The 15,520-nt window shown below is 31.6% G+C and overlaps 1 protein-coding gene across 2 annotated transcripts in view; it reads left to right on the forward strand.

Moving 5' to 3' along the window:
• GRID2 (glutamate ionotropic receptor delta type subunit 2) overlaps nucleotides 1–15,520 on the forward strand; it is a 1,244,993-nt gene that overhangs the window by 969,529 nt on the left and 259,944 nt on the right. For both annotated transcript variants that reach the window (XM_006910734.1, XM_006910735.1), the window contains one exon: nucleotides 14,250–14,562. In XM_006910734.1, the coding sequence (XP_006910796.1) occupies nucleotides 14,250–14,562 (313 nt within the window). The remainder of the gene's footprint in view (nucleotides 1–14,249; nucleotides 14,563–15,520) is intronic.

Consider the following 15,520-nt stretch of genomic DNA (forward strand, 5'->3'; position numbering starts at 1 on the left):
TTTCCCTACCTTTTTCAGCATGAGAATTATTAATATTCTTATAATTACCTATAAAGCCTTCTATGCTTATTCTTACACGTATAACACCCAACACCATATCCGTTAATCTCTCTCCTAACTACGTCCCCAGTGTGAGTATGGTTTAGGGGAAAATCAGAAGTCAGAAAAATAAGGGTAAGAATTAAAAAGCACACACACCCCAAAAGAAAAATAATAGATAAATACTAGTACATAGTTAGGAGAATGAGATTATAAAGAAACCATAAAAGCAAAAAAGATTATCGGATTTGGCAAGCCCAATATGGTGGCGATGGCCAACTCCACAATTTGTTTGCCTTTAACCTTAGGCCAGCTACACACCTTCTCTGAGCCTCAGATCTTAGTAAGCTTTGTCATGAACTCAGACAAAAATACAAAGAAAGGGAAAATATTATATTTTAAATATTATATTATAAATATACATATTATAAGTATATATTTAGGCTGAAATAGACAAGCTAAAATTAGGAGACCAGTGAAAACTAAATTGTACCTAGAAGAACATTAAAATTTGATCATTATATGAATGGGTATGGTGGAGGGTAGAGGCAGCTTGTGAAGAGAGAGCTAGAAGGGCTGGCATGTGGTTTCTGGCAAGAGTCTTAGAGATAAGACTAAGAATGACAACATAGAAACTAAGCTAATAATACTGTTTTTGTTACTATGGTTGTGTCAGAGATAAAACATCTATTGAAATAATGAAAAATACTAATTTCTAGAAATATCAGTGTGGTGAGCTTCAGGAATACTTTTTAATTGAATGTAATCTAAATTTTGAGATCAACTGATAATTATAGGCAAGAAAAGGAAACAATTTAAAAATACTTCAAGAGGAAATGATTAAATTTATCAGAGTACCATCATAATCAATAAATACTTATTGAGTACCTACAATCTGCTATCTATGTATTGAAAAAGGTGACAATAGTTGTTACTGTGCATCCTTTAGAAAGACTGAATAGCTGTGTGTATATATTACTTTAAGATTATTATATTAATTATATTATATTATAAGTTTGATCAAACTTTGGAAAAAATATATGCATGTGTATACATAAAAATAAGAGAGTCTAAAAGGACTTGCATCAATCTCGAAAAAATGGTTACCTATGGGGAAATGGGGAAAACACTGCTAATATCCTTAAATATCTATTCCCTCTTTTCCTAGTAATATAACTCCAGAAATATAGCCAAATGCAGACTGCCCACAATATGCATTTCCTGGCTTCTCTCTTGAGCTAGTATGGCCATATGACTAAGTTCTAACCAATGAGAATTAAATAGAAGTATCATGTGAAGCTTCTGAGAAATGTTTTTAAAGGGAGGATTCATGTCCTAACTCTGATCCTCCTCATTCCTCCTCTTTGGAATGCCAATAGAATGACTGGAGCTCAAAGAGCCACCTTAAACCGTGAGTGAGAAACCATGTACTGAGAAGAGCAAAGCACAAGAGAAAATGAATCTGATTCCTAACACTGGAAGCTTTCACAGCCATGGGACTGTCAGCCCTGGAATTTCTTTTATGTTGACATGTAAGCCATTTGGGGCATTTCTTTTACTTGGAAGAAGAGAATAGGTTGATTTTATATAATTTGACCATTGAAAAACTAGAATGTATCTGTATATTGCTTTTAAAGTTTAATCTTTAAATTTATTTTTAATCTTAGTTTTACTTCCCTGTGTTTATAGATGACAATTTTATTAGCCAGTGATGCAGTATATAAAAGTTTTTCTGTTATGTTTTATTTTTACACTGGCCCATCTTCCAAAGTGAGCTAAATGAACTCATATGGTTTAACTTATCTGACAAATTCACACATTTCACTGGAAATCCCAGTTAGAAAATTCCTTTTCCCACATTTTTAACTGCTAAAGCTTAGAAAATGTTTAACTTTATGGGTACTTAACAATGTTCAATGACTTTCTATGTTTGAGTCCTACCAAAATATTTCTCTTCTTATGTCTCTACTGAGCTTGAAAGACATTTTAACAAATTATTCATTATAGAAAGTTTAGAAAAATTTGAGATTTTTATTCACTTAAGATATTGAAGCAAACATAAACATCTACATTCTCATTTTTAGATCTCAAATGATATGACCAAATACACCTAACAATAGAGGAAAATTTAACATACTACTCTAAATTAAGGAAGGGTGCCTTCCATGAGCCAGAAATTATTTTCAGTAAAGCAAACTCATAAAAATTATAGCTTTACCAGGTGACACCCCCCCCTCCAAATTTTATTAATTGTATATTTGGTAGAATTATCAAATCCCAACAGAAATAACACTGGAGTCCTAACTAAAATTGCAAGTCTATAGGTGAGAAGAGAGAGAAGGAGAAGTGTAAGTGACTTCATAAGAAAGAGAAGGAAGCAGAGAACATGTATGAAGTAGAGCAAAAAAAAACCCTCAGAAAGACAAAGTTTAATGTCATGTACTAATGTACTGAACACCAATCTGGGGCTTTGTGATCCACAACACTGGCTATGCGAAAAGACGTAAAAGAAAATCATTACTTCTGTAGGAGAAGGAGAAAATAGAGAAGATATGTGCTCCTTAGAGTCGTGGTGATGAAGGTGAAGAGGACAATAACAGAGGAAAATTAAAAATTATGAAAATACTAAATAGACACAACATGGACCAACTCATGGCCACTTCACCCACAAGCATCCTCCATTAAAGAATGTTATTACTGACAAAGTACCTATTGAACTAGAAAATTTGTGTACAGTTTATCCAGGAATAGAAAAATAATTGGACAAATTTCATTCAAAACTACTCTAACAAGAAAAAAAAATATGAGTCAATATATTCTGAATGTTGATCAAAGTTCTCTTCACGTAGACAACCACCAACCAACATAAAATTGTAACATAACACTCCACACTGAATTAAATGTCTCAAATAAGCATTTGAAGTTTTTTTTAAAGAAAAACAAATAATCAGAAATTTAAAAGCTAATCATTGAAATAGCCAAAATGACAAAGAAATGCAATAATCTCTTGATATATATTGAAAACAAAAGACAAAAATTATAAGACAAATTAGAGGTTGCTCAAAGGAAAATAGATTAAATTACATTGAAGAAAAAAAAGTAATAATGAAAGACATAAAGGGTTCAGAGTGAAAGAATCAAAATGGAAAAAAGGTAGAAATATAGGTATACATATTTGAAGTCTATGAAAAAGATAAAAGTCACAACGATGTAATTATTTAAAGCTATAATCTAAGGAAACTTTCTGGAAATAAAAGAAAAATATATTTAGTGTTCCTAAAAAAGCTGATCCAGAATAATAAGCTCTAATCTATAGCTTAATAAAATTATTAGACTTAAAGAAAAAAATCTTCAAAGTAAAAAGTCAAGTTACTCTTAATGGTAAAAAATTCAAATTACTATCAGACTTCTCAAGAGCAACACACAAAATTAAATTAATCATTGAGTGATCATTTAATATATTTAGTTGTAGAATTGATACTAAAACAAAGTAAAAATATGAATTAAATATTAATATAAAATCATATGTTCTAAAACGAAAGTAGAATATCAATAACTGTAATGTAGGGAATAAGTAAAATTCACAGATTTTATTTAAAACTGAAAAAATATAAGGTAAAAAGTTAAATGGAAAAAGTGGGCAGTAAAGTCACTATAAAAAGTATAAATATAAGCCTAACAACTATGATAAAAGTACAAACCTTATAAATATCAAAAGAAAAAAATAGCAAAGATGAACCACAGGGAAAAACACAGTAAATATAACAACATTCACACAATAAGAAATACCATAAACAATAAAATACATTATATATATTATATATATATCAAACATGACAGTGATAATACAACATCAAGTACACATGAATATTGACTAAAATAAATCATTAAGTCTCAAAGAAAACACAAGTTCTATTGAAGGGATATATTACAAATAAATTTTTCTGATCTAAATATAATAAAACTAGAAAAAAACAAAAATAAAAATGGCTTACCACCTGAAATTAAGAAAGCCTTTTATTAAATGACTCTTGGGAGGACAGAGAAATACAGACATAAATTACAGAATTTTTAAAGTAGTGGTAGTGAAAATACTACATATTTGAATCTATAAAGAAAATTTAAAGGAGTAATTCACAGTCTTAAAAATTCATATCAATAAAAATGAAAGACTAGAAATCAATATATTTAATTACATCTCATAAAGCTAGGAAAAGTACAATCAATTTTAACAGAAAAAGATAATAAGGAAGATAATTATAAGAATAAAAGGGGAATGTAATAAGGTAAAGAAAAAAATAGGTTAAATTAATAAATTCTTGTTCTTAGAAACTATCAACAAAAGAGGCAAATCTTTAGCTAATCCAATCAAATAAAAAGTAGAAAACTTTGGCCAATGCCCCTCCTCCAATAAAAAAATTATCAAAGAACTCTCTCACGATAAAGGACCAGACCTAGAGTGTTTTACAGGTGAACTCAACTAGTCATTTAGAGAGCAGAGGTTCTAATTCTATTCCAGATTCAAGGAGATTAATAGACATAGCAACTAAATGCAAGACATGATCCTGTACTAAATTGTTAGAGTACGGAGTGAAGGAACCATTTCAAATCAGGGGAGAAATTATGAATTCTTCTAGAACAATATTGAAGTAGTGGGCTAATTATTTTAAAGGAAAAATAGTTATATTCATATTACATTGATTCTGGAGACAACCTGCCTGTATTGGAATCCTGCATTTTAACTTTATGACCTTAGGCAAAATTGCTCAATCCAGGGTTCCCTAAACCCCGGGCCACTGACCTGTACCAGTCCCTAGCCTGTTAGGAGCAGGCTGCACAGCAGGAGGTGAGTGGCAGGCCAGCGAGCAAAACTTATCTGTCTTTGCAGCCGCTCCCCAGAGCTAGCATCACTTCCTCAGCTCCACCTCAGATGATCATAGGAGCACTGGTCCCTGGTACCAAAAAATTTGGGAACTGCTGGCTTAATCTGTCTGTGTCAATTTTCTTATCTATAAAATGGAGATAATATTAGTATTTACCTCACAAAGTGTTCATAAAGATTAATTAAATTAACCATTGGAAAGTATTTAGTGCATGATAAGCACTATATAAGTGTTAAATAGTAGTGGTAATAGTAGTAGTAAAATATTTTTAGTACTAGTCTTAACTGGATCGTTAGTTGCCTTATCATGTACTAAGCTGTAATCAAATTAATACCATTCTTTCAATGGGCTCACAAATACCTTGCACATAAGTGTTAAAGTAAATATATAAGAATGTTAAGGGAGTTCCAATAGTGGTTGCCTTATTGGAATTTGAATGTCTTTATTATAATTTTTGTTCTTTTAAAATTTTCCAGAATTATCATGTGGTCTTAATATCTGAATTAAAGTTACTTTAACAACAATTTCATTGGTTCTACCTGAAGATTTATTCATATCTTGTGATATATTTGAAAAGTAATGGATATTGTGTTACGTGTATGTAATTGAAACTAAAATATTAACTTATAACAGTGACATATTAAAACATACCCATGTTTCTTTGAAAGAAATACATCAAAACTTGACTTTGAGAAATTTAGTAATTTGTAATTAATTTGAAAATTTGGTCATTTTTCTTTGCCTCTGTACTCTACGTTTTAGTTTCTCCTGTGAATAGTAATAATATGTGCTATATTTATTGAAAAGTTCTGTTGAACCTTTAAAGTCTTTAGATATCAAGTCTTTAGAAGAAAACATTTATATTCCTACAGTAGCAAGCATAGAATAATCATACAATAAGGTCTTAATAATTTTTAGTATTAAAATTTCAGGTTTAGATGGGCCCTTATATTACCAATACTAATCTTAATTCATTCTTTGTACATATGAGTAGAAATTTAAAATGATGAAGGTTTGATTACTTGCCCAAAGTCATGTTATATATTATTAATTGAAGATGCAAGACTTGAATACATTCTTCCTTCTTTTTTTCCTTCTGCTTTTCCTTACTTCCATCCTTTTCCATCCCTGCTTCACCCTGTCTTCCTCCTTTAGCATTTCTTCAATGCCTGCTTTTCCCCAAGCAAACCTAGAATGTTTACACTAAAACATTATTTGAAGACCAAATGATATAAAATGATATTTGAGAAAACCGTCAAGAAATTTTAAGTCTATAAACCGTTTATGCTTATGAATAGTAACAGAAGGATATTACGGTTTAAGTAGTTGAATAGGTGGAGATAGACCTAGTGTTTATTAAATGTGTGCCACAACTCTTCAATAACTGTGTGCAAAAAAATCTTTAAAGTGAGAATGATAGGGGAATAAATCTTAAGATAATTGAAACTTGTGATAGATACTTTTAATAAGTTCAAATTTCTCAGTCCAAATGAATGATATCCTACAGGGGAATGAATGCCTTTCCTGAGGTGATATGTGAGTTACTATAAATAATATGTACAAAACATGAAAAATAGAGATGTTATAGAGTTAGAGAATGGCATATTCAAAATCAGTAAAAAAATATTCTGACAGAACACTAACATTGATTTTATTCTCTGATAAAATTAAATAGATTATAAATCAGCCATGTTGTGAATAGTAAAAAAAATAAGCAGTTCATTTTCTTTTTATAATTTTCATTTTTCAATTAAAGTTGATATTAAATATTATATTACTTTCACAGCATAGTGGGTAGACATTTTTATAATTTACAGAGTTATCCCCCCAATTAGTCTAGTACACACCTGGCACTATACATGGCTATTAACAAGATCGTTTACTATATTCCACATGCTGTACTTCACATTCCCTTAACTATTTTGTAACTACCAATTTGTACTTCTTAATTCCTTCACCTTTTTCACCTAGACCCCAAACCCCCTCCCATCTGGCAATTACCAGTTTGTTCTCTATATCTATGAGTTTGTTTTGATTTTGTTTGTTCATGTATTTTGTTCTTTAAATTCCACATATAAGTGATATTTGTCTTTGTCTGACTTATTTCATTTAGCATAATACCCTCTAGGTCCATCCATATTATTGCAAATGGTAAGATTACATTTTTTAATGGCTGAGTAATATTCCATTGTATATATGTTCCACCTCTTCTTTATCCAGTCGTCTATTGATTGCTTCTTTATCTTGACTATTCTAAATAGTGCTGAAGTGAACATAGTGGTGCATAGATCTTTATGAACTAGTGTTTTGGGGGTGTTTTTTTTTTGTTTGTTTGTTTGTTTGTTTGTTTTTGGATAAATACCCAGAAGTGCAATTGCTGGGTCATAAGGTAGTTCTATTTTTAACTTTTTGAGAAACCTTCACGCTATTTTCCACAGTGGCTGTACCAATTACAATGTCACCAGCAGTGCACCAGGGGGCCCTTTTCTCCACATCTTCGCCAACACTTGTTTTTTGATTTATTGATGATACCTATTCTGGCAGGCGTGAGGTGATATCTCATTGTTATCATTTTCATTTTTCTGATAATAACTGACATTGATCATCTTTTCATATGTCTCTTAGCCATATGTATGTCCTCTTTGGAGAAATGCCTATTAAGGTCCTCTGTCTATTTCTTAATTGGATTGTTTGATTTTTTTGGTGTTGAGTGCTATGAATTCTTTATAAATCTTGAATATTAACCCATCATCAGATGTATCATTGGTAAATATCTTCTCCCATTTAGTAGGATGTCTTTTCGTTTTGTGGATGATTTCCTTTGCTATTCAAAAATTTTTTAGTTTGACGTAGTTTCATTTGTTTATTTTTTCCTTTGTTTCCCTTGCCCAAAGAGACATATTCAAAAAATATATATATTACTAACAGCAATGTCAGAGAGGTTACTGCCTATGTTTTTTTTAGGAGTTTTATGGTTTGAGGAGTTTTTGGTGCCAGTGCTGAGCCTATGGCCATTAGGAAATGTCTCAGATCATACCAGGGCTAGCCGCCACCCACCTCAGGCTTGCAGTTCCCTGAGATTTGTTCAAAAAATACTGCAGCTCAGGCCGGGGCTGTTTACCCACCATCTGGATTGTCTCCAGGGGTGTGGGTACTGAGGCTTATTGATTGCTACTAACAGAGCCTCCTGACTAGATGGGTATGTGGAGCTTGTTTCTCAGCCAGGAAAATGCCTCCAGAAATTTGCAAGTTGCGGAGGCAGGACCCAGGGACTCACTAGGGTAGAGTGAATAGATTTCACCAGGTTAATACAGATTCAGATTTGGCTGTGTTGTGGGGAGGGCTCAACACAGGCAAGATGTCACCTGCCTATAGGCTGCACAGAAGGAAAGCTCAACACAGGGATAATGGCAGCTGTCCCACCAGCCCTCATCCTGAAGGCAGACAACTCAGTCTTTCCATATATGTCACTGGCACCTCTAGAGCTTCTGTCCCTTCACGGGAGTCCACAGTGAGTGACTGCGAGGAAATGAGTCTGTGGGCAGGCCTTTTAAGAGGACATCTGGGTTTCCAGCAGCCTTCCATCTCACCCAAATGGATGGACTCTCTAATGATTTTTACAGCTAGATTTTCTGGGGACTCCTCTTGCTAGACCTGAAACCCTGGGCTGGGAAGCTCTGTTGTGAGGCTAGAGCCCTCACTCCTCCAAGGGGAACTCTGTAGCCTAGATATCCCTCCCGATGCTCAACTGCTACACATGAGTGCAGGGCCAGCCTGTTTTCTTTCTCTGCCCCTCCTACCAGTCTCAATTTGGCCTCTTCTTTACAGCCTTATTTATAGGAATTATGTTCAGCTAATCTTCAGATATTTCTCCAGGTTGATTTTTCTTTAATTTAGTTGTAATTTAAATGCCAACACTGGAGGAGGCAAGCACAGCATTTACCTACCCCGTCATCTTGACCAGAACCTCATATTCTTTTTTAATACCATTGGCTATTCATGAAAAGATGAATATCGGATCACACATATATTTTGAGTTTGATAATAATACCTTTTACAAAGTACTGAAAAGCTATATGGAAAAACCTGGCTGTGTGACAGTATAGTAAATAATACTCATAGGCGATTAAAAAAAAATCTAGAGTGTTAACTAATGAGCTATCTCTAAAGGGTGTAGAATTTAAATGCAAATTTCAGTACTCTAAACTTGCTCATGTACTTTTCTCAATGTTTTACCAGTAATGTGAATGAAGAATTAAAGGCCTGCTTCTCAAACTTCCAAAAAACTCAAAACTAGTAGAAAAGATTCTAAGATGGATGATAGGTAGTGATTCAAAATATTTCAGACATGTGAGCGATATGAAAAACTGAAGAATGAAATTGATGAATCACAAATATAAAATCCAACATTTACTTTAAAATCAATTTCATAGGACTCATGAGGACTTCTAAATTAATAGTGTTTCATTTAAAAATATTTTAAATATTTATTTGACCTTAAGTTTAGTATAAAGCATTGTTGTAATTCATGTAATAAAAATTATTCGGACACCAATTTCATTTAAAATATACATATTATACGTATATAATATATATAGTCCATATCAGTTGAGAAAACATTGATGAATTAGATTATGTTCATTGAAGAATTGCTAGTATTTTGAGCTATATGGAAATCATATCTTGGGGAAAGTGATTGAGTAAGCAAGTTATTTTTAGGTTTAAAACAATATTTTCAAATAAGGAATAACATAGTGTTCATCAAGTATTTGAAAGCTTGTCATTGGTCAAATCTATTAGATTAATAGTGTGATAGACAGATGACCCTTAATAGATGATATAGGACAGCAGATATCAATTAAGTATAAAATAAAGCTTCATAATAATTAGAATATTTCCAATGTAAATTGTTTATCTTGTAAAGAGACCATTGCATTTGTTATAATAGCAAATAAATAATGTCTATAAACATATAATAAAACACTAAGTATACAGTAAACATTAAATAAATGCATAACTATTTGTATAATTAATATAATATCCTTAGCATTATGTTCAAGCATAAATTAGATGATTATTTATTCGATATGATCATTTATTTCAAATTAAATTTAGAGTAAATGTTTTTCACCTTTTTTTAAGTTTAAGCTTTAAAATTCAATAATTATATGGCTTATTAGTCATTCCCCATTGTATTATCCATCCATCTCCTTTTCATGACTTGAAAGAGTGCAAATCTTATATCTCCTTTCCAAGAAAATGTTATGACTGTTGTAATTAGAATAGTTTGAAAAAAATTACTTATCTCCAGTCTTATTGCCAATTTAATAGTAATTAAATAGCAGTCATCAAAATTTAAATCATCACTTTTACATTAAACATTTGACATATAAGATTTTGTAATGTAATAAACCTATTATAATAAACCATTAATTATAATAGCTAATTGCAAATCACATAAGTATAAATATATTGATAAATCTAGAACCTTGTTTTAATTTTTGAAGTAATTCATCAAGATATAAATTTCTTATCACTGCTATAAAACTTAGTAAGATTTTATATCACCATTTTCTTTTTACTTTTTAAAAATTCTTCTCTATTGGGAATGCCAATAAATAGAAGAGATTTATAAGAATTGGGTAATGAACATCTAGTGATGTTCCATTTTTATTCATTCATATGTGAAGCAAATATTTATTGATCATGGATCTATGCCAAACAATGTGATAGGTACCAGGAATATGTCAAGTTAAAAAAAAGCAGTCACAATTCCTGTCTTCGTGGAATTATAGTTTAGGAGAAGAGTCAGACATTATTAAAAGAATCATACAAATATGTTTAAAATTACAACTATCATAACTGCTAGAGAAATGAGAAATATGGGTTTGTGATAGTGTAAACAACAAGAATTATTAGTAGTAGTAGTAGTAGTATCAAAGGGAATCATGGAGAGCTTACCTGAGGAAGTGATAATGAGCTGGATTTATGAATATAAGTAAGACTTTACTTGAAGAAGTTTTGGGAGTGTCAATCCAGCAAGCAGGAACAGCAAGTGCAAAGACCATTCATCAGGAAGAAATGTTAGAAAGGAAAATGGTTCAGTATGAATATGTTTAAGTAGGTTGGGGATAGTCTATCTAAAGATGTATATAGACGATGTTAAAAATTTTAATCTTTTTCTTAAAAGCAAATCCACTGAAAACCTTTCGGCTGTAGCAGGGGACAGAATCAGATTTTCTCTACTGAAAGATTCCTTTTGCTGCAATAGGGAAATATGAGAAGAGGAAAGGTAGATTTCAGGTAGACTAATAAGGAGCCTAGGAAAGCAATGATGAGAATAAATAGTAGAGTAGTGAATGGTTATTAGGATTTCCAGGAGGTGAAATCAATAGTGATAAATGAGATAGAGGGTATAAGCTACCAATAAGACTTAAGTAAAAAAAAAAAAAAAATATTCATCAAGGCAGGAGACATTGAAAGAGGACTGGTCAGATTTGAATGTCATGAGTATGGTCTTGGCCATGTTAAATTTGAAATGTTTTTGAGACATCTAACAGAAATGTCAATTGTATTGTTGCATAACAGTCTCAACTCCAGAACTCAGGTCTATATCTAGAAATACAAATTTGTAAATCATGTATGTAGATGGGAACCATGGAAGTAATGAACATGAATGGAATTGCTTAGGCAAAGGATCTCGCATGAGAAAAGGGTATAGGCCCAAATACAGAGGACTGTCAACATAAGCTTGAAAAAGGAACTGAGAAAGCAGCTTATATCATGCCATGAAATCTAAGGAAAAGACTTTATGATGGAAGAAACAATCATCACTGTCAAATGTTGTCAGGAAGCCTAAACAGATGACCACTAAACTATAGTGTCAAGATTAAGATGTGCTAGGTCCATTGAGTAATGAGTGCTCAACAATATGAGTACTAAAGAGTCTTTCTGGTGTGACTGAGAGGTGTGGAAATAGAGACAAATCTTTAAGAAAATTGACTATGAGAGAGAGGGACTGGATAGTAACTGGGAGTCAGTGGTCATAGAGAATAGAAGAAAAGGCTTTTTCTTTTTGTTTTTATTTTAATAAGCAAGAATTAAAGACTCTTTTCATAGGAAATCTACAGTTTATAGAATGATGTTGAACATATAAGAAACAGGAGTTTAAGTATCTGAAAAGGACAGGATTAGTTGATAAGTTTACTGATGGAGGGTTGGCCTCTGATAGGAAGGAGGATGACTTCTCTATCGTAGATAGAGATTAAATAGAATAGGCTGGGATATAGGTTTAGAGGTAGAAATAAGTGTGAATTTTAATCTATCTTCTATGTTCTCTATAAAATAACAATAGAGGTTATCTTCCCTAGATATTTTTCTTTATTTCATTCTAGAAATTTATTTTGTAATACAAGTTTCTATCATGAAAATCAGTATATGACAATTCCAATTCATAATTATTTACATGTAAAACATTTATTATTTATTAGCAAAACATTTATGAACATTTACAAATATTTAATCAACATGTTGTCAGTAAATATCTCCTTAGATAGAATTTTCTGACTTTAGTTGAATCATAAAATGCTTTGGGTCATTAGTGCATCAATTAGTAAATTACTGATCCATAGTACATTTATATCCTGAAAAAGTAAATGCACCTTCTGAGAGCTTAATTGAACCTTGGACAATTATTTATCCACCATTAGGATTACAACAAATGCGTCCGCTTACAGAACTCATAACAAACATAGTTACATTTATTTCATAAATAGGTAAACTGAAGCTCAGAAAAGATAGGACTTGAGAATTAAGGATCCAGGTTAGACTTTCGATCTGAAAAGACCCAATTCCTGATATCCAGCTATGAAAAATAAATACATGAGCTTGAAAGCAGTAATAATTATTTCTCTGAATGTTCATTTTTATATAGTGTTAGTAAGTTTAAGACTTCTCAGTTAATTCTAAATTCACAGTACTTATATTAATATGGCCTTGTTGCAATATAAATAGTACAATTTTTAAAAACAATATTTCAGACTCTTTTAAGGTAAATATTGTACTAAAACCAGTTACCTTAACTAACTACAATACAGGCATTTGGAAAATGATTTCTTGCAATGTGGTAAAATGTTTATGAGCACAGACTTTGGACTAAAAAAAAAAATAGCTTTAAATGGCTTCTATATGTATAAACTATGAGAACTGAATATGTATGTATATATGTACATACACACACACAAATCTTAAATTTAACTAGAATAATTTTGTGACCATTACTTCAGAGATTAGATGTATCTAAATTAGTTAAGCATTATACTTGGCATGTTATTTTTCATTTATTTTTGTCCCCAAAAGCAACAAAATCAGTTTCTATATAATGAAAAATAATGAAAATCTTTGACAAATAGTTTACTATTGTTTGTATTCATCTGGAAGAAGCTTCCCATAACTTTAATCACAACTACAGATCATTATTTCAAAGAAGGTGCTGTCTTTTAGATATTTAAATATGTTTCTCATATCATAAAATTTAAATTTGAAGTCATTTTTTCTGTGCTCTCACTGCAATTCTGATATGTGCTTTAAATAAGTAAAATAGCATATGCTGTAGTTTTGAGTGCTATCACTCAATCTAAGGAGACAAACACTGAAAAGAAGGGTTATTACTCCAAGAAAAATTATGTCTTCTTAATATTTAATCGTTCATTAAAATATTTCTAAAGTTTATACAATAAAATCAAGGTAGAGACCTCTGGCATATGACATAATAACTTAGTGCTGTGTGAAAGCTCTGACAAACTCTAACATGTTTAGAGCTCAGTAACATAAATTTCGAAGCAGAGAAACCTAAACCCGGGGTAAAACACTATGCTGAGTTTTTAAAATAAACTACCTAATAATTTTACATGTCAAGGACATATTGAATATCTCAAGAATATTTTCTTAGAAAGACCTAGAATAAGTTTTGCCTTTTCTACTGTGTTAACAGTGGCTTTGATAAAAGGACCCCAGGAAAAAAGACAATTTTCTTCAGGTGTTATCTGTGTCTGAAATATTTGTCACTGATTTTACATACTTATTTCACTGATAATATGAACAAGGTAATTTGTCTGACTCTGGTGGGGCAAGATTTGCAGTAAGAAATGCAAAATTCATATGTAGCTCTCCTCTAAGAAGTCTCTGCAGTGTGTTTCAGTTTATATAAAAAAAAAAAATACAAGATGTTGCATGAGGCATCTATTTTTTTTCAAGGCAAGCCAAAGTGCTATAAATCAAATTGTTTTTCACACTGTTAATGTATTTTTTTTTCTTTCAATTTCTCAGAGAGCTGACATAGGGATTTCTGCTTTAACCATCACCCCAGATCGTGAGAATGTGGTGGACTTTACAACACGTTATATGGACTACTCAGTGGGAGTACTACTTCGAAGGGCTGAAAAGACAGTGGATATGTTTGCCTGTCTTGCACCATTTGATCTCTCTCTATGGGCTTGCATTGCTGGCACAGTCCTTCTGGTGGGTCTTCTGGTCTACCTCTTGAATTGGCTCAATCCCCCACGATTACAAATGGGATCAATGACTTCTACTACTCTCTACAACTCCATGTGGTTTGTGTATGGATCCTTTGTACAGCAAGGTAAGGAGAAAAAATACATTTCCCTATGAAGAAGGAACATGATGTTTAAATTGCCATGGTTTTAAGAATGTGATGTTTCTGTATCTGACATCAGATGTAAGTATTCACAAAGGTCTTCACAGCAATGCTTAGAACAGAACCTTTCTCCTTTTTCCTAGTGGATTTCAAACACGGCAGGTTTCCAGCAAAAAAAAAAAAGTTCATTATCTTTTGATGTAAGTTCTATATCATCAACAAAGCCAAAAATGAATGTTTGAGGTAAGGTTCACAGAAACTCAAGATCCTCCCCAAACTCTGACATTCTGAGAAATAACTTTACTGGGATTAAACTACTTACTACCAGAGCAGATACTGTTTAATTATTTACATGTGTATGAGATGTTGGGATGTGATCTTTGTTCAAAGACATTATTTTATGTATTAAGAATATTCGTTGACAGTGAAAAGATATTAATTAATTTAAGATTATAAGACATTTCGTATTTTACTTTTTATTTTAATATATAATCTTTACCAGTGATTTAGGTTACAATTTCATTATATTCTAAAGAATGGCTTTGTTTTGTTATTCAGTGTTCATGCTGCCCTACTCTTTCAACTTGTCTAATTAATTCTTTGACTCTACCATTTTAAAATAAAATAATATTTTTTGAACTTCTTAATCAAGACTACTACCATCATGGAGAATGAAATAATTAAGTACTTAGAGGATTAATAGTTTCTTGCAAACTTGTCACATGTCTTGAAGAAGAGAAATATGTGTCACAGTGCAGACATCTTATACTTTTGCCTTAATATTTCCAATTCTCAGTAGTGTCTTACTTTTTCACACTTGCTGTGGAATCTTCCATTAAATTTCATCCTTTCTATTCTCAATTAATCACAAAATTTGTCTATACTCTTATTCTCCACTTTTTCACTTCTAACCTATTTCGTGAACCTTTGTAAGTCTGTTTCT

Source organism: Pteropus alecto, unplaced genomic scaffold (genome assembly GCF_000325575.1).
Source record: "Pteropus alecto unplaced genomic scaffold, ASM32557v1 scaffold63, whole genome shotgun sequence".
Taxonomy (NCBI): Eukaryota; Metazoa; Chordata; class Mammalia; order Chiroptera; family Pteropodidae; genus Pteropus; species Pteropus alecto.